Raw genomic sequence first — 19,188 nt, forward strand, 5'->3', positions numbered from 1 at the left:
GCGGGACGCTTCCGGAGAGACGCTTCCTTGCGGAGGGGCGCTTCCGGCTGGGCGCGCAGGTCTGGACAGTCCGGCCTGGCCCTTGGGGACCGAGTCCGACAGCACTCGCGGGGAGACGGGATCGATGCTCAGTCTAAACTCTACAGAAGTACAGTCCTACAACATCTGGGATTTTAGCATAACGCTAACTTCTATAAGTTTTTTTTTTCCTTTTTTTTTATTTTTTATTTTTTTGCTTTCCTCTAATTTTTTTTCTTCTATGATATAGGTATTTTAAACTTTTCCTTTTAAAATTCTGTACAACTATTATGATTTTAAGAGGGGGAAGAGTTAGAAGCATTTACAGACTTTTCACAACAATTACCTTGCCTTCGAAGTCCCCTAGTTCCCCTTATGTTCTCGTTCTTCATGGTTAATGATTTAATATCTTTGTTGCTTTCCCCAAATATCCACCAGTATGTTTATCTTAACAGCTCCATCCAGACATATAATACAGAAAACCATAGGAAAGTTTCAGAGACTTCAATGGGGGTAATCAAAGCGCCTCTCAAAGTATCAAAGAACTAGTATCTTGCTGTTTTAAAAGCGTTGAAGCAATATTTTTTCCTGTTTTTTTTTTTGTTCATTTTTTAAATTTTTTTGTTTTTTTTTTATTATTTTTTTATTACATTTTTTTTTCATAGAATCGCTCTAAGCTGTTTCAAGAACAGCCAAGGAGGCAGGAAGGAGTTTGGTCTCCATTCCACCTCTAATTGACAGAGCTACACATCTGCAATAAAAAGTTTGGTCCTTTGGTCCCTAAATAGCTAAAGGAATGACAGAGATGCTCAGTGGCGGCTCCCAGCCGCCTGCTGGGGACCAGGCCCCGCAGCAGCTTGCCCCTGCCTGCTTCAGGCGCCCGCGGGCTGGAAACGCCCCAGGATCGGTGGGCAGCTGCAGTGTCTCCTCCTAGTGCCCAGCCCTTCAGCTTCCCCATCTGGGCTCACGTTATTTTGTTTTAAAGTTGCGGGGTTTTGTTTGTTTTATCTCATTTTTCTTCGTCGTCGTCATCTTTATGTCATGTGTATTTTTTCCCCAAACACGTGCCCTCTGCACTCCATAGACGATATACTTTCCTTGAAGAAATGTTACAGTCACACAGAGTGTCTGGAGTCTTCAGCTTGATTGGTATAGGCTGATATGTCAAAGGTGTCGTCCAACAGTTCTCATTTATAAATAGAGAGAGAAAGAGGTTTGTGTTTAATGTAGCCCGTTCAGCATCCTGCCCTAAAATGAAGAAAATCAGCGCTCATTAAGCCAAGTGAGAAAACACAGAATGCATCCAAACACCAATAGGATCCTGCCTTTGGGGAAGATGGGATTGCTGGGGGATGGTGGGTGGGAAGGAAGAGAGACCAGTATGAGAATTAGTCATGATCATGATACAGCCAAAAGAAATTCATTCTCCTATATTCAGACTGAGAAACCACTGGGCAGTTTAGTGGTGATGGTTATAGCTGGGGCTTAGAGTTGGAAGAGAATGCTTGATTTGGCTTCCTTAAGAAGGGTTCTGGATTACGGGACTGCTAGATCTAAGGGAAGAATTTGGGACTGTGGGATATAAATTTGTAATTAAACTTGTCCCAAGGGACCTAGCCCAGATGCCATATGTATACAGAAGCCTAGCAAACAAGACAGCAGAAATGTGGCCAAACCAGTCCTCCCCAGCTTGAGGAAAACAAGGAAGACAGAGCTAGCTGCTTCTCAAATTTTGCCAAATCCTTGCCCAGTTTCTAACCAACGACTCCTTCCCCAAGGTTAGTAACTATTTGCGAGGCTGTGTGTATATATATGTATATCTGGATATATGTGTAGAATATATTCACCTGCACATATGTGTATATACATGGATATGTGTGTATGTGAATGCATCAGTGCACACACATATGCACATACACAATACTTTCTCATACATGCCAGGGAATTTAGAGGAAAGTCAGAACTTCCAGGGATTGGATAGGAGAACCTAAAAAAGGTCAAAATAGATTTAATTATCAAACTTAAACAAATTAGCTGAAACAGTGCTTGGATTCTGTTTCCAATGGTGTTTTTTGTTTTGTTTTGCTTTTAAGTTAAAAACAATCATGATCTGACTAGAACCAGAAGGCGAATGCTTAACCATTGTGAATTAACAAATGGGACTCATCTCCATTCTAGCAAGCAGCTTCCACTTACACATGGGGTGACTGGCTACATCAAGAAAATTATAACTGCAAAGCCCCCACTGGAGGGGACAACGTCATGCGTGTATCAATCCATGCTGGCAGGTTTTCACACTGTTGATTCAACAAACAGCAAACCGTACACAGCAGTCTAAACAATTACAACACCAAAGAAAATAATAATAAAATTAAAAAACACTTGTCAAGGACCCTTTTTCAGTTGTAAATAAAAAGATGCATTTTGCTTTTGTTGCTAATATTTCTTCCAGACCAACGAAAAATACCCTCCCGTGACCCCCACCACCCCTCCCTCCCCACATTCAATTTAGCAGCGGTGGCTACAATACAAACCTTACAATTTTTACCAGGCTCTCTCTCAGAGACTCTGGTTATGAACTCTAGCTTTTTGGCTTAGAATTTTTTTTTTCTTTATCATTTTGTTACTATAGATATTTTGGTTTTGGTTTCCATATTTCCTTTTAAGGTGAGATTTAAAATAGACTAGCTCGAAAAAGACCAAACCTAGGAAAGTGTCAATTGAAAAAGGCCCCCAAATTTCTAGAAAAAAATAAAATCACAATATTTTCAAGTGCAAGTAAATCAACCACGCAGAAATATTTTAAGATGTTTTCCTTATTTTTAAGAAAAAAAAAGAATGGTTTATACAGTTAAATGATCCCATGTTTGATAATTGAGGAATTTGTCTTTCAGTTTTACTAATTTTTTTTTGTTTTGTTCTTTCATTTTGGTTTTTTTTTTTTTTCTTTCTCTATGTGACATCTAGAGAAGCATTTAAAAAAAAAAAAAACGCTGAACAAGAAAAACCAAACAACACAAAATAAAACCACTGCAAGCACCGAGAACAGAAAAAGGGGAAGGAGCACAACAAAAGAGGCCGCGGCAGCACGAGGGGTGAGAAAATGCACGTGTGATCATGACTGGCCAATCATCCACGGGTACGACATCCAAGGAAAAAACGCTCCAATCACAGCACCTCCACGAAACTTGACGGCAAGTGTCATGCAACCGATTCTTGGCCTTGTTACATGACGCCATCATGTCACACTGTGAACTTCGAGTTGATGTGAACTTACGGATGGGGGACTTTCTCCACTTTCATGTCATTACGTGAACTTTAATCCTAGCTCAGCGCGAGACTGTGGTGGATTTGACTGGCCCTGGTTGGGTTGTTGGAATTTGATTGAATGACAAAAGAAGAAAAGATTTATATATATATATTTATATATGGAGAGAGAGAGGGGGAACAAGAGAGTGTGGGGAGAGGGGGTAGGGCGAATGGGATTAGAGAGGGAGGAGGGGCAGGGAGAGGGCTGAGGGTAAAGAAGGGGGAGGAAGAAGTTAAAACAAAAGGAAAAGGAAAAAATATTTATACAGCACCAGACCACAGCATCAGTCTAAAAGCTTGGATGAGAAAACAGCATTCAAATCATAGGGGAACCGAAGGGAACTCAGAGGATGGAAGAAGCCAGCAGACAAGGTGAGCACATCAACACACACATATACACACACAGCTATTTATGCAGACACATGGCACACTGTGAACAAGAGCAGAACCTCACACGGGGCCCCTAAGGGCACCCATCATGCGTTGGGAAGAGGAAGGGGTACAGGCAGTTTGGTGAGGGGGCCAGAAAAAAAAATCAGCCCTTCACACCACCATAGCCAGCAAGCAGGTGTCAGGGAGCAAGCTCTGTTAACACCTTGGTTCTTTCTCCCCGACATGTGGAGCTCTCCTCACCTGAGGGCCTGCAGGGGAGCCAGTGTGCCCTGATGGGCTGTGCACGTGGGACAGCTGAGTCTCCTGAGGCACTCTGCCACCATAGTGTAGTCCAGCTAGGCAGCACCCTCCCACCTGAGGATCCCCACCCTCGGAAAGGTGTCCCTGGTCCACCTCTACGCTCACACTTCTTTCTTTGTTCGGCAAACCAGCGTCTTTGGTTTAGAGGTATGGAGTAAATTACATCAAAATCCCTGATGTCCTGTAACATCCTGAGCACTGCCCATTCCTTCATGATCACCTCATACCCAAGCCTAAGTGCTCCTGTGCTGTGAGGGCCTCAGAGAGGCCTGCCTGCAGCTCTGGCCTGAGAAAGGGGCCTGTAGAGAGTTGCAGCGTGGAGCTATAGAAGGCAGCACGCAGCCCTTGCCCCTTGTTGCTCGTTCCTTGGCTCTGGGGACCCTTCCTCCATTCTTCTGCCCCTTGCCTCCTCCACACTATCAGCAGCTTTCCTGGCTGTCCCATCTCCCTAGCTGGAACCCCCAGGTTAAGAAAAACTGCCTTTCTCTGTGGGCATCATCATGTTGCTCACTTCTGGGATACCCTGTATCTAGGGTTCCTTGTCCAGCTCCCCTCCTGAGGTTATCTGTGAGCTTGCTCCTTGCTCCCTGCCTCTCTGTAGCACGCAGCCCTGTGCCAAAACCTGCACATTCTCAGTTTATCTCCAGGGTCTCCCGCCCACCACCCCCTGTGCAGTAAGTACATTTCCAGTCTTTGTCTTGGTTTCCTTAAAAGTGGAAGGGAAGCCTAGAATCTCCCAATGTTACTGTAGATAAACTACATTTGACAAGCAGCTAGGCCCACACATGGCCTCCAGCAACCTTCCTAGAGGCACACCCCAGCTACTCTGGCTGTCAAGTCACACTGGGTTCTTTGCTTTTCCAGTGTCAGACCTTGCTTTCTCATGCCTACTACATCCTGATTGCCACCCTCTTCTGCATTTCCAACCCCTCCCAGAAGTCATCTCTGCTGGGCTGCATGGTTAGAGGGTCCTTCTGGCATGAGAGGGGGCATAAGAACTAAGGAGTACATTGCCATCGGGTGTCAGCGCTCAAGGCACACTGGTTCTAGAGTCTGAACTCCCTAAGAGTCTGCTCTTCCTTTCTCCCTAGCTTCATCCAGCTATCCCTTGGTGCCAGATGCTGTCCTTCACACGTGGACTCAGACCTGAATATATACAGCTCCTCTTCTCAGACTCCATCAGGGAACTCTCTTATGCAGCCTCATCTCTCCTACACTAGGCCACAGACACACAGTACAGTCTCCCATGTATCCATCCCCCAAGGAGGGATGCCTCACAGAGCACAGCCCTGGAGGTGGTAATTGGGTCCTGGCCAGCATAGGTAAGCTGAGATCAAGTCTGGAAGGTTCTGGTTCACCAAGTTGGTGAGTTGGTCCAGGCAGGACCAATACAGATACACCATCTAAAAGAGCTCGACTCTAGCCATAGATGACCCAGACATCAAGCTATAGTCCAGCCTTGCACAGGTCAGGCACACACCAGGCCCAAATAGCCAGTGGAGACAGGAAACCAGCAAGGCAGGAGAGCCCTGCTGTCCCCAAGTTTGACCCCACCCTATTGGGGCCGCAGTTTGTGGAACCAAACCTAGCCATGTTGCCCAGCTACCTTGCTTGAATCTCTCTTCCGAAGACATGTCTCACAGTGGCTCTGACTCGGCCTTGGACCACCAAGCCTGCTTGCACATCTCATCTTACTACTACAGGGGGACCACCTAGCCCGAGTCACCTCCTCACCACCTAGCTGCTCCCAGCTTTACCTGGTCCCTCAAGCCTCACCTCAGGCTTCCTTGTCCTAACCACGAATAGCTCCAGCTCACACCTCGTCACTGACAAACACCTTCCACTGACCTATGACAGTACATTCTTTGAATTGCCTCTGTGTGTGCTGTTCCCTCAACTGCCTTGACTAGCTCCACCTTCCCTTAGAACCCTCCTCCTACAGCTTCCATACTCTTGGTTGCAAAGTCACTAAATAGTATCTGAATGAAAACTAAAAGGCAACTTGATCATAGGAGTTATGTCCCATCACAGTTTAAGACCGCGTATCCTAGGGAGGAGGCTGTCAGATGGCTGCTCCAAAGAATCATATAGCGAGCGTGCTTTCTGGAGTTCAAGGTGCTGTGGGCAGCAGAGATGTGATGAGGGCAGGAGTTTTCCATTCTCCCGGCTTCAAATTTTGGCTCCATTGCTCACTGGCTGATGGCAAGTCACTTAATCCCTCTGTGCTCACTAGTGGAGCAGGAATTCTGATACTCCCCACCTGATAGGGAGTCACAGCTGGTAGTTCCATGTTACCAACTGTTACCTGTCAGAGCAATGCCTGGCATATGAAAGTCTGTAGTGGTCATCTTCATGGCCTTTGTATTTACTGATGGAAGAACTCCTCCCAGGTCTGAGTGCCAGCTGGATCTATCCACCCTGTGGTCCACTTCTTACTCCACGTCCCACACAGCACACTTGCCTTTTTCCACTCTTCATCTAGGAATTCCTAACCTTGCTTAGGCCATAAGGGCAGGACAGAAGCTGCTAGCAAAAGTCCCCACATGCTTCTGCAAATCCTCTGATCAACTTCAAAATCATAGTTTCGTTAGGGAGGAAACAGAAGCCTGGCATGCACCTTGGAGTACTCTCCCTATTTCAGGAAGAGTGTTCTCTGTCCAGAAACAGCTTCGTGACTGAGTCATTCCTCTCTGGGAGCACACCCATCTGCTGGCTGCATCTTGAGCCTGTGTGTGCATTGCTCTGTGATGTAACCCACTCATCTCTATGTCTTCAGCCCCAGGTCTAATGCCCAGCACAAAATGGTACTCAGACTCTGTGAACTAACATGCCTCATGTACACGTAAGGCAGAAATCGGCAGGGCTGGGAGTGAGGAGACCAGACTCAGCTTTGCTCTCTTGGGCTGACAGTGTTGGCTAACATTGACCCAGAGAGAAAAGGTCCCCTGCTACAGCTGGTTCAGAAGGGTCTTCTGCTGGTGCCTGTACCCCTGCAGGGAAGTGTGAAATGATAGGAGAGACTGGTAATCTGGAGATTCCCTCCCACACTCCTGACCCTGAACCTCCACTTAAATGTTTTAACCTTCACATGCCTAATCTTTCTTACAGACTCCATTCTTCTATCACTAGGGAAGAATTGTGAGTGTCTCCCCAGGGTCCTCTCCCCTTTCCAAACCTTCTAATGGGTCAGGAATAGCATCTTTGGCTCTACCTTCAAATTATATCTAAGCATCCACACTGTCTGCCCTGCCCTGGACTAAGGTCAATACAGCTGATCTTAGCTGCAGCCTTTACAGCCTAGCATCAGCACAGCAGCAGGCTACCCCAGCTCCCCTGAACAACTCGCCAACATCCCTCCCCACTTCAGAGGAGGGCCAAGTCTCTCCCACCTCTCAGCCCTCCCTACAACACCCCCAGCCCCCGCCTGCTCCTTAGACATGCTGCCCCTGACCTCACCCCAGAGGAAGACCACTCATCCCCAGATGCTCCTCCATCACCTTCTCATCTGCTCCAATATCAACTCAGGCTGGCCTGACAATTCTGACTACACTACTTCAGTTCAGCTACCATTCCCATACCTACCAATACTAGGCAATCTTTCTCCAACTTTCTCATGTACCCAACACAGTGCCTGAGGCACAGTGGTGCTAATTAAGAGGGGGAAGGGGTGGGTGGAACAACCTGAGCCAGAAGAGGCCGAATGTGGCCTTCATCTCTGGTCTGTGACTAAGCTGGGGATTACTGGGGTGGGTAGCATCAAGGGAACTGAGAGAGGTGGACTTGATAGCCTGGAGCATTGCCTCCATTCCTTTCCCAGTAATCTGTTCTGCCCAGGAGAACACTTAACCCAAAAAGGAGTGGCTATCTGCCTCTAGCTGCCAGGCAGGGTTCCCTTTCCCAACATTGTACCATCCTGTCCTCAGCTGTGTGTGTCCTCTTGTTGTGTTTCCTGCTAAAATTCCTTTGAAAAATCCCTGCCCCTCCTGTCCTGGCTGAGCTAGGGCAGCTACAGGGTAGAGTAGTCAAGGAGCAAGCTGCCAGCAAACCTGGGCATGCAAGAGCCAGGGAGTCTGGGAGAAGGCTCAACCTGAGGGTCTTTCTCACTGTAGGGCCTGAGCTTGCTATCTGCCCATCTAGGGTCCCTGTCTAACAGGACCACAATGGGAGGCTGAAGGCGCAGGCCCAAGGCTCTGTTCACCTTCTCAGAGGTTCCTTGCTTCTGCCCCTCGTGGCTGGGAAGCAGAGGGGATTCAGCCAGGATGACCTCAGTCCTATGCCTATGATGTAGGCCTTGAGCCAGGTGCAGGTTGATCAAGGCGCATCGGGTCCAAGGCACAGGTGAGGGCGGGGCGCAGGAAGGCCCGAGGAGGCGACGGGTCCATCCAAACCTCCCGTCCCTAGGCCCCGCCACCCCTGGTTACCTGTGCGAGTCCTGGTCTCCCCCGGGGGACGCTCCCGCCGGCGCTCAGTACGGGCGATTGGCGTCTTTGGGCCGCTTCAGCTGCACCTTGAGCCTCTTCATGCCTATCTGGAAGCCGTTCATGGCCTGGATGGCGGTCTGCGCGCTGGCCGGGTTGTCGAAGCTCACGAAGCCTGGCGAGACACGAGGGACCAGGGCCTGGGTTTCCACGGGGCCGCCCGGGGCCGCTGCGGGCAGGAGGGGAGGGGAGGGGCGGGGCTCGAGGCTCCGCCCCCGGCCCGGCCCGGCCTCAGCCCCGCCCCTCCGCCCGCAGGCCCCTCCCGGCCTGGCGCCCCGGCCCGGGCTCAGCTGCTCCTCGGCTCCCCGTGACGCCGGCGGCGCCCGCCCGCCCCCCACCCCGGCCGGCCCGCCACCTCGGCCCTCTCCTCCCGCGGGAGAGGGCGGACACACCTGCGGGCGGAGGAGCTTATTGCACACTGTCCTCCCTGACAGGAGGGGGCCTGGCAGCGGGAGGGCACGGGGTGCCGGCCTGGGGAGAGAGAGGAGTGCCGGGAGGGAGGAACGTCGGGGAAGCCACTCCACCGCCCGGTCACCCCCCCAACCCCGCTTCAACCCTGGGGCTGTGCGCAGCCCTCACCGCTGTGGGAAGCTCGCGCTAAGCACACACACCACGTGTCTTGTCCTGCACCCGCCTTTCCTAGGGATGAGGAGCGCCTTCCACTACTGTTCTGCTCTGTGTTTCGCTTGTGACCAACACCCTCAGACAGACCAGACTGTGGCTCTTCCTCTGAACGCATTTCCTCATATAGACACCTTGTGCTCAGTTCCCTACCTGGCCTTTGAGAAAGGGGTTTCTGTGGTCCACTGGGCCAAGCCGCTAGGGACCAGAATGAGGGGCATTAAGTAAAAGTATGCCCTCTTGCCACAAACACTCCAGAAAAACCTTCAGAGCTTTGTTTAATCCATTCTGTCCCAGAGGGTTATCTTCTGTAAAAATGGACATAGGTCCTACAAACACATGAAGCCCAGCTTGGCTGAGATGGCCAGGTTATGCACAGAACATGGTTGTCTCCAGATGGCTGTGAGATAGATTTTTGGTTTTGTTTTTTAAATCATTGTGTGGCCAGAAAGCATGCAAAGGAGCTGCTTTCCTGGATATTTGCTGTGTGCTTTGGGCCTGCCCTGACTTCGTCCTAAGATGGCTACACCCTTGCTCTCCTGACCTTATCTCTCACCTTCTTGCCTACTGCTTTTCCCTCCTCACTCTCCCAGATACTGTCTACATCTGGCTCTTCCCTTTTCCTCTCGGCCTTGCTCAGTTTATCCATGCAGCCATGAATCATGAAAGATGAAGGAAAGGGTGGCATGTGTCTCACTTGTGCACGTGTGCATGCATAAGTGATCAGGTCAGGCTCAGAGCAACAAAACCAGCGTCAGCATGCCCTCCAGCCATCTCCCTCCACCGACCTGTGCACCTGATGACTAAAGTCGGGCGCTCAGCAGACTAGAGTGGCTTCCAGAAGTGTGAGTGTAAGTCTGTTTGCACCTCTGTCCCCCAAACTAAGGAAGGAGAGCACAGCCAAGCCTCTGCCCCTGCCCGACTGCACTCATTCTCCACGCCGACGTGGACACCTCTGGCACCCACTCTAGGGGTGGTGGCTCTTTGTGGAGAAAGAAGGGCAAAGCTGAGAGAAGAAGGAGGACCTCAGAGCTGTCTGGGGTGAAGCCAAGAGGAGGGATGGCTACTTGGTGGACGTTTGCAGAAAAGCAGCAGCCCAGCTTGCTGGATAGACAAGTGCTTTCCTGGAGCTAAGGATTTAGGAGTGTCTCTGAGCTCAGGGGAACAGGCCTTCTCCATCTAGTTTCATCAAGTAACTAGCCATTAGTGCATCTGCAAAAAGACTGGGCTCTGGGCACTACATCCCATGATTACTGCTTTCCTGTTCCAGAAAACCTCCTACCCTACCCTCAAGAAGTTCCTGCCCCCCAAACACTGAAAACCCCGGAGGTAGGATGTATTCCTTCCCAGCCGGGCATCTATCTGTGCTATCATTCCCTCATGAAGTCTTGGAGGCTCGACTGACACAGGTTATGCAGCCTCTGAAGGGTGCATGTTAGCACAGGACCACGATTACAGCCACACACTTCATAAGGAAAGGAGCTATGGCCCTTACAGAAGGTCTGTTCTAGCCAAGTCTCGGTCTTGGCCATCTCATAGACCCATACAGGCCCCCTTAGGGATACCTGCTGCATCCCTACTTCATAAAAAAGGGCACTGAGGCTCAGAGCATTCAATGACTTGCCCATGAGCAAGTCCGGCAGTAAAGATCTCTAGAGAAGGGCAGGAGGCTCTTCTGTAGGACTGAGCCAGGGGATCCAAGTGGCTTAAGGGGACGCAGAGGGCTAGACAGAAGTCTGAGAAGAGAAGAAATTGAGTAGAGGTGTACAGACAGGGTGAGAGAGAGAGAGAGAGAGAGAGAGAGAGAGAGAGAGAGAGAGAGAGAGGAAATCTTGGTCGTGGAGAGCACACGTGGTCTAAGGGACTAGGCAGCATTTTGGGGGGTAGACACTGGGGAAATGGCTTGAAAATTGGGTTGCATCCAGAGAGGCAGACAATAAGGCAGATGTGAAGTGGCTAGAGGCTCCTAGTGGTGTTCTTTACATGATGTTTGTGGCGTAGATGACATTTGTAAAGGAAAACACAAAGGGAACTGACTTCCAGTTTGGTTTATGCACATCATCTTAATTCATAAAGAGACATGCCAGTCAGGTAGGGAGAGGCACAGCTATATGATTTTCGTAGCCAAGGAGAAACGAGATGCTGGGGCAACTCTGTGTGGTTGGAGAAAAATCACAGGAGTTTCCTGTGCTAGCTGCCAGAGGGGAGCCATGATCTTGACTCTCCTGGGGACACACCCTAAATCCCAAGTTTTTTTTGTGATTCCATACTGGAAACTCTTCAATACTTAATGCTTTCTGGTTCTTCTCCACTCTGTGCTCTCTGCCCCCTCCCCCTGCCCATCCCTAAGTTCCCTGGCCATCACAGGCTCCCACTCTCTCCTCATACACCCAGAACCTGAGGGTCAGCATGAAGGTTTGGCAGACTCAGCTCTGGCTCTGGGTATGGCACTCTGTGGATTCTATACTCTTATTCCTTGGGGACTCATGAGTAGATAATTGCCCTAGAAGGATGCTCTGGTGGGAGTAAATGAAGAGTAGAGAGATGAGTCAAGAAGGAATCGAAAGAAGATGTGTAAGCATGAGAGAGGATGCCATGAGATCTGGACCTTTCTGGATAAAGGTGCCAAATTTATAGAACAAACAAAATATGGCCAGCCAAAGACTCCTCAGAGAATGGCAGAAGTCTAGTGCAGACCTCCCTCTCTAGTACTGTGCGAAGCCTCATTTCCTGTCCTTTGACCCTTTCATTCCAGCCAGATTCTCATTCTAGCCCCGTCCTGCTCTCCTTATTGCTTCATTGCCTGGTGCTGGGCATAGCTCACTGCTGCTAAGTAGCTGTGGCTTCTAGTGTGCTCAGAACTTAGACTTAGAAGGTCGTCTCCTCCTGGCTCCTCAACAATGCCCACTCTGGTGGCCTGAAGTGGGTGTAAGGGTGGGGTCACCGCATGGCCGGAGAGGAGCAAGGAACGGGGTAGGCAGAGGAAAGGTGGATGGACAGAGAGATGGAGAGAGGGCTAAGGGGCAGGTAGATAGGGCCTCCTTGGGCTGACTGCCCCCTGGATCATTCACCCTAGGGCTCAAACTGGACTCTCTGAGCATGAGAGGTTGTTGGGAAGATGAGTCTGGCTTTACATGGTATACTCCCACCCCACCCACAGTGACCCCTTCCCTTTCTTGGTGGCTGTAACTGGGCTTTGGGTCTAGAAAGGGATTTCTTGCACTGGGAGGTGGGAGCCAAGTGAGTGTGGGAAGGGAAAGCTGAGAAGCCAGAGGAAGAGCAGAACAGAAGAAAAGGACTGGGAGATGGAGGCTGGGCCCAGGAGCACCTGGGACAGTGTGAAGGAGCAGGAGGAGTCGGTGGGAGCAGCCCCCATCCTAGGTGAAGCTGAATGGTTTGTTATCTTTACCCACCAAAGCATTTACTTTGGTTAGTCGCCCGATCCACAAACACTTTCGAGGAGATGACATTACCGAAAGGGAGGAACATCTGCATCAGCTCAGCGTCCCCAAACTCCTGGGGCAGATGGTAGATGAGCAGGTTACAGCCCTCGGGCCCTGCAGTGGGGGGGGGGGGGGGAAGGGAGGAGGGATGTCAGGGTGGGGGAAGAGAGAGACAGAGGAAAGGTGAGCAAGCTAGGCAGTGCAGCAGGGAGGGAGGGGCAGGGCTAGGAGGCGGAGGCTCTTTCAAGATCCAGGAGCAACTCCCCAAAATGGGAGAGTGTACCGAGCCCCAAGTGTGAGCTCCAATCTCTACTTGGCCTTGGGCGAGTCCCTGAACCTGCCTGTACCTCGGTGGTCTTTCAGAAAAGGGTCAATAGCTCTGGGGCTGGAAGGGCAGGCAGAGTCAACGAGAAAACGGGGTGAATATGCCAAGGCCTGACCAGCTGTGTCCCTGGAAATGAGGTGCTGAGGAAGGAGTACAGAGTCTGGGGGACAAATAACTAACTCTGGATGCTCCTTTGCCTTCCCACTGTCTCCCCTCCCTCCTTCTGATTACACCTCCACTACTGGCCCAGAGCCTGGAGATTTCCTTGCCCACCAAAGCCACCTGCTAAGCCACTGATCTCGCGCCTGTCCCTGGCAGCCCTCCCCCAGAACCTCTGCCTGTGGATGGCACACTCGGAACCAGCAGTAGATGTCCTTCCTTTTCACCACCCAAACTTTGGTGGCCTTCCCATCACCCTGTCTGCTCCAACCATGCCATGTTCTTGCTAGTTCGTACCAGCTGAATGTACCTCTTGATGGTCTCCAGCAAGGTAGGACCCACTTCGGGGCAGAAATCACCCCCTGAAGACCAATCTAAGTCATACTCCTCCAGAACTCATCTAGACCCTCTCCCCCAACTCTGTCTCTCTGGGATTTCTTCTGGCCTTTCCCTTCTGGTGGCCAAGTCCATACTGGGCTGAGCTTTTTCTCCACATCTTGGAGGTTTTCTTTCCAATAATAGGGTCACTCACTGTGACAGGGCCATTTGCTCTCTCTCTCTCATCCCTGTCACCCTGTGGCCCACCACACACCTTCCCTCCTGTTCTCATTCATATTCTTCAAGGCTTCCTTGATGGCTCCACTCTACCCCATGCTGACAACTGCCTGGGAATTGGGACCCTCATTTGAAATTCAGACTCCTCTATGAGCCTTCAGAGACAGGACATTAGCTCAATTCTGTCTGCAAGGTGTGGCTGAGTGCCCTCCCATGTCATCTGAACTGGGATGTCAGGAGCCGCTGTTGTCCCCAGATTTAACAGTGATCCTGCCTCCCAACTCTTTCTGCATTGCTTCATCTACAGAAGTCAGTCCAGCCCAGAGCAATGGGGACATTCAGGTCTCAGAGTCAGAAAGTGACTATCCCTGACCACACCCAGCTCTCCGCAGAGCTGCAGCCACAGTCATCCCAGAGATGCCTGTTCTGTCTGTACAGCATATGATCTGGGGATAGGTTCCGGCATCTGTCAGGCTCATCTCAAAGACTAGGAGCTGGCAGGAGAGTCTTCCCCATCTATCATTATACTCTGATATTCAGCAGTCATCCTGTTATAAGAGACTAGCTGTAATGGAGCTGAAGGAATTTGGCCTTTTCCATCCACATTTCATACAACCTGTGGGTCCTGGCTTTGTCGGCTTCTGGCCCACCTTTCTTCCTATCTCCTGGGCCCCAGGCTCACCACATGCTTGGTAGCATCTTTTGTTCCTGGTGTCCCTTACCTACAGCATCCACCTTTCCACTTCTGTGTGCTAGAGTCCTCCTCCTTCCAAACCCACAGCCTGCGCCTAACCCCATAACCGTAATATGCCATAACCCCAAGCATGTATGCAGCATGCACAGCTGCTGTTAGTTTCTGCATTCATGCCCCTGTCCTTCCTGCCTTCTGCTTCCCTAAGAAGCCTGTACGTCATGGCCGGGAGAAAGGGATGGGTCCATGGACTATTTCTGCTCCAAGGAAAGGATGGTGAGGGCTGTCACACAGGGCCTCGTATAGAAGAAGGTCAGAGCTAGATGCACAGGGTAGCATTGGGGGCAAAGGGGCAGGAAGCAGAAGGGAACCTGAGTTTAAGGCCAGTAGTGAGGGCTGTTGTATGCTGGGTTAGAATGGCACTAAGCTGCAGCATGTATGTGTGTGTGTGTGTGTGTGTGTGTGTGTGTGTGTGTGTGTGTGTACACATAACAAAGTTTAGGGATTCATAGGCCTTTAAGACAGAGTGATGAAGTGATCTGACTACAGAGAGAGGTAAGCAAGTAACAAAAGTTGGGCCTTTGGGCACAGCTCTCTGCTCTAGGCCTAGATTAGCACCACTGGGACTCCTGGTCCATTCCTGTGGCTCTGACCTAATGGAGGAAGGTCTGAGCTGCAGGAAGGTAGGCCCCAAGGCCACAAGCCCTGGGAGGGCTCTTTGGATAAAACAGGCCTTGCGGGACTACTCCTCTTGACCTGCTCACTGACAGGCCCCAGCTGGTACTCAGCCATTACAGGGCATGGGGTAAGGAACAGGAAGGGCCCACAGACTTCTGGGGTCCTAGGTATGGGGAAATACAATGTGGTCCTCAGGAGCTGTCTGATGCATGGGGACATGCCCTTTGAGGCTTTGGAGGAGGTGGTAATTGGGTGGAGAAGGGCTGTGTGTAGACATTTGCTGCACAGGGTACAGGAGAGCAGACTTGAGTGTGATACACAGATCTGTCTAAGGAACAGTCCTCTGCTCTGACGGTGTAAGTGTTGAAGTGGAGGGACTTGTGTGGAGTCATCTAAATAGGAGGTGGTTGGTCTGGGAGTCAGACCCAGAGGGATGTAGTTTGAAATCCATACTTGCAACCACTCAGTGGCTAGCATCTGCTAGGGGCCCTCTCACCAAAGGGAATTGGATCAGTGTGTACTCCACGTCCTCTGGGAGTAACCTACACCCCAGATCACTAGTGCAGTCTGCTTCAAGGAAAACATGCCTGACATTCGGAAACCACTAGAAACTTCCACGTGGACTTCTGGAACAGACTTGGTGGTCTTGTTACAGGTCACTCTTAGCAGCGGGTGAAGAAGCTGGGGTCTTGTTGGTGTTCCTGATTCTCAAGCTCAGCTTTCTGTGACGGGCCTCTGGGACGGTTGTGTATATAGGTTTCCTATCTTGCTGCTTCTGTGACTCTGGGTACCGGGAAGGAAACTGATGGGTGCCATCATGAAGTCTCCACCAAGGCTTGCTTGTCCTGCTCTGCCCACACTCTGACCCCTGCACACAACCTTTGAGGGCATCCTTCTTCACTAGACCTGCATGACACCATCGCACACCTCATTCCACCCGTGCGTGGAACCTGTCTGGGAATGCCACCTTTCTCTCCTGATCACTGGAGCATGTATCCTGTACAGGATAAATTAGCCTCCTACACCTGGCTCTTCAGTCATGAACATTTATTTCTCCCTGCCCTCCACACTGGTCAAGTCTTACCCCTCAGGGAAGGCAGGTGGACTCTACCTCCTGAAGCACCTCACTTCCCTGACCCCCTCAGGCTAGCCACCATCTCCTCCCCAGTGCCCCATGCTGCAAAGGCTGCCCCGTTGCCGGAGCCTCACTTCTCAGCTCCGCTTTCACTCATTGGGGACACAGCCGATGGACCCCAGAAGATCACCACAGGGGATGGACCTATGTGTTCTCAGTAAAGCTGAGAACTCCCAGGAGCAGGACAGCGCCTCCACCAGCAAATACATTCTTAACTTCTGCTAGATCTTGTTTAAGAGTGACCGAAGGGCTTGCTGCAGAAAGAAAATAATCTCCCCATTCTCAAGGGTTGGTTTTTAAAGACCGATGTATTTGCATGTGAGCTGTGTCAGACCACTGGCAAATAACAGTGGGGAGTAGGGAAGGTGCCATGGGCATGGCTTGCTAGATCCAGGGGAATGGTGTCCTGTCAGCTGCCCCTGGCCAGGCTGCTTTGATTTGAGAGCTTCTCATAAGATGCACACCTCCTTGTGTGAAGAGGAGAGGACCTCTTCTCCTAGCCCAGCAGCTCTCCCACCCACCTCCATGTACACATCTAACCAAGGTCAGAGGCCTGGGGAGGCCAGAGGCCCAGGTAAGCAGCCTCTTCAGGGAATGGGGAATGGGGGAGGGGCTGGGACTCACCTTCTCTCTGTTGCTGGGGAATCATTGGCGGTGGCTGAGGAAAGGCCTGGCTTATCTGACCATAGGCAGCAGGGTAGGCAGCTGCTGGGGAGCCGGAGAAAAAGTCAAGAGATGGCAACAGGGTGCAGAGAGACATGGACAGGGCGGGAGGACAGAATAAAGAGAGAGATTTCAGTGTCAGTTAGCCAGGGCCACCAGCCACCCTGTGTGTGTGTGTGTGTGTGTGTGTGTGTGTGTGTGTGTGTGTGTGTGTGTGTCCGGGGACAGGCAGGTCTAACTTGGAACAGTGGACAATCAGCTGACCTACTTCTGTTCAGCTGATACCTGGTGGGAAGTAAGGAGCTTCCCGACGAAGTATGGATCTTGTTCTCTGTGTTTGGTTGGGAAAGCTTTGGTCAGAGGGAGGGCAGAAGGGATGCCTTAGCCAGGACAGACAGTGGGCACAGGCTGGGTAGAGATGACAAGAGTATGTGGCCAAGTGGTGGGACAGAGGGAGAGGCTTGGCTGACAGCTTGGATGGGTTCTATGACACCCGGCCTACTGGCCTCAGGCCACCTCTTCCTTCTTGCCTGTCCATTTTGCTGCCTTCTCCTCTGGGCTCCATCTTACTTGCCTGGATAGGAGAAGCTGCTTCCCCTCCAGAGTCCCTCCTCCTCTCTGGGCCAGAGACCATGAACTGCACAGAGCAGCAACCAACATAGCTATGTAGCATGGGATTACCAGGCACATTGGCCCAGGCAGTCAGTGTCACAGGGACAGGAAATCAAATGTGTCACTGCCTATCAAGGGTAAAACTTTCCTCTGGCTCACCAACTCAGGGAGTTCTGGCCCTCCCTCCACCGCTATGTGAGGGCACCATGTAGAGAATCTGAGGTGAAAGACAGCCTGGGTAATGATGGAAGAGAGCATCTCTGCCAGCTCCACCAACCCTCCTTCCATCTAGAGCCCCCTACTACTCCCTCCCCCACCTCATGCAGGGCTGGAGAGGGAAGGTACAGTATGTGGACAGATGGGTACAGCTGGTGAAAGGGCCAAGAGGCTGCATGGATACTAACGTCCTGCATACTGCTGCACTCCAGCGTAGGCCTGCTGCAGGGGGTCCGCTGCGGTGGGACTCTGTGCTGCAGGAAGACAAGAAATCGGGGGTCAATGAAGTCCGCCCAAGCTAGCCCCTGCCCCCACCATGTCCAAAGGGATACCAGTGTGGCTTTGCTGCCCTCTCTGGTCACCATTGGCTGGCCCCAAAGCAGGGCATCGGAGACAGGCACCTTGAGAGCTGGGTCTTGTTGGAGTTCTCTGTTCTGTACCCAAACCCTAAGTAGGTACTGAGTCATCCATTCTAGATGAGAAGAGCATAGTGAAGCTGGCCTGGGATGGGCCTGAGATCAGTTCATGCAGAAGCTTTGTGAAGGCTGGGGAGAGGTGCCAGCCCATGAGGATCTTGGTGGGGAGACATGAGGGCCCTGGCCCTGGAGAGGGGCCAGATTGGAGGCCTTTTGTTCATAGACCCTCAGAAGAACGTAGAATCAGTGAATGAAAGAACAGCTTACAGATCCCAAGTGAATGGAAGAAGTGCTCTGGGAGGACTCGCCCTGACTATCTGTCCCTGTGCCGGGGAGATTTTTGTTAGCGTGATACAAGCTAGAGTCATCTGGGGAGAAGAACCTCCATCAGAGGCCTTCAGGCAAGTCTATGGGGCATTTTCTTGATTAATAGTCGATATAGGTGGGCCCAGCTCATGGAGGGCAGTGCCACCCTTTGGAAAGTGGTTCTGAGTCGCATAAGAAAGCAGGTTGATCAAGCCACGGGGAGGAAGCCAGTAAACAGCAGTACTCTATGGCTTGTGCTTCAGTTCCTGCCCTAGGTTCCTGCCTTCCCCCATCAATGGACTGTAGCCCAGGAGACTTAGCCAAATAAACCCTTTCCATACCACATTGCTTCTTATCATGGTCATTATCACAGCAATAGAGAGCAAAGTAAATCACTTCCCTTGGGTCCACCAGTAGGGCTTGGAGAAAGATACCTCCCAGAGAAATCGAGGAGCCAGAAGAAGAGAAGCATCTTGAATGGAATCTTTACCAGGACCCTCATGGAAACTGGACTGGTGAAAGGCTTGTTTTTGCCTCTAGTCTTTGTTAGTGCCAAGGAGATCTCAGGAGAACAATTAAATATGGACCAGCAATGATTGACATGAGGAGTGGGCTGGCCCAGGGAGATAGATGTCCACACACAGGGAGGATCCAGCTCTACTGTGTTTGGAATGAACTGGATTACCCTAGGTAGTATCAAAAAAGCCCCTGGGCTCATTTCTCTTTTGACCCAGACCAGCCAAGCTAACTGCCTGTCAGGCTTCAATGCCTTTAACAGGGAGAATGCCCACTTCATTTTGAGCTCTTGTCCATGAGTCTTTGGGTAAGATTCCACATGGGAAACAGCACCTAAGGCTCAGGGGAGTCTCT

At 51.0% G+C, this 19,188-nt stretch overlaps 1 protein-coding gene across 1 annotated transcript in view; it reads right to left on the reverse strand.

The window, feature by feature from the left end:
* Positions 1 to 642: 642 nt before the first annotated feature.
* Positions 643 to 19,188, reverse strand: part of Celf4 (CUGBP Elav-like family member 4) — a 283,403-nt gene continuing 264,857 nt past the window's right edge. The window contains 6 exon segments of the mRNA XM_036205194.1: positions 643 to 1,266; positions 8,442 to 8,613; positions 8,891 to 8,969; positions 12,593 to 12,676; positions 16,730 to 16,813; positions 17,785 to 17,850. Of these exon segments, the coding sequence (XP_036061087.1) occupies positions 1,240 to 1,266; positions 8,442 to 8,613; positions 8,891 to 8,969; positions 12,593 to 12,676; positions 16,730 to 16,813; positions 17,785 to 17,850 (512 nt within the window). The 3' untranslated portion in view covers positions 643 to 1,239.

The sequence above is a fragment of the Onychomys torridus genome, chromosome 13 (assembly GCF_903995425.1).
Source record: "Onychomys torridus chromosome 13, mOncTor1.1, whole genome shotgun sequence".
NCBI lineage: Eukaryota > Metazoa > Chordata > Mammalia > Rodentia > Cricetidae > Onychomys > Onychomys torridus.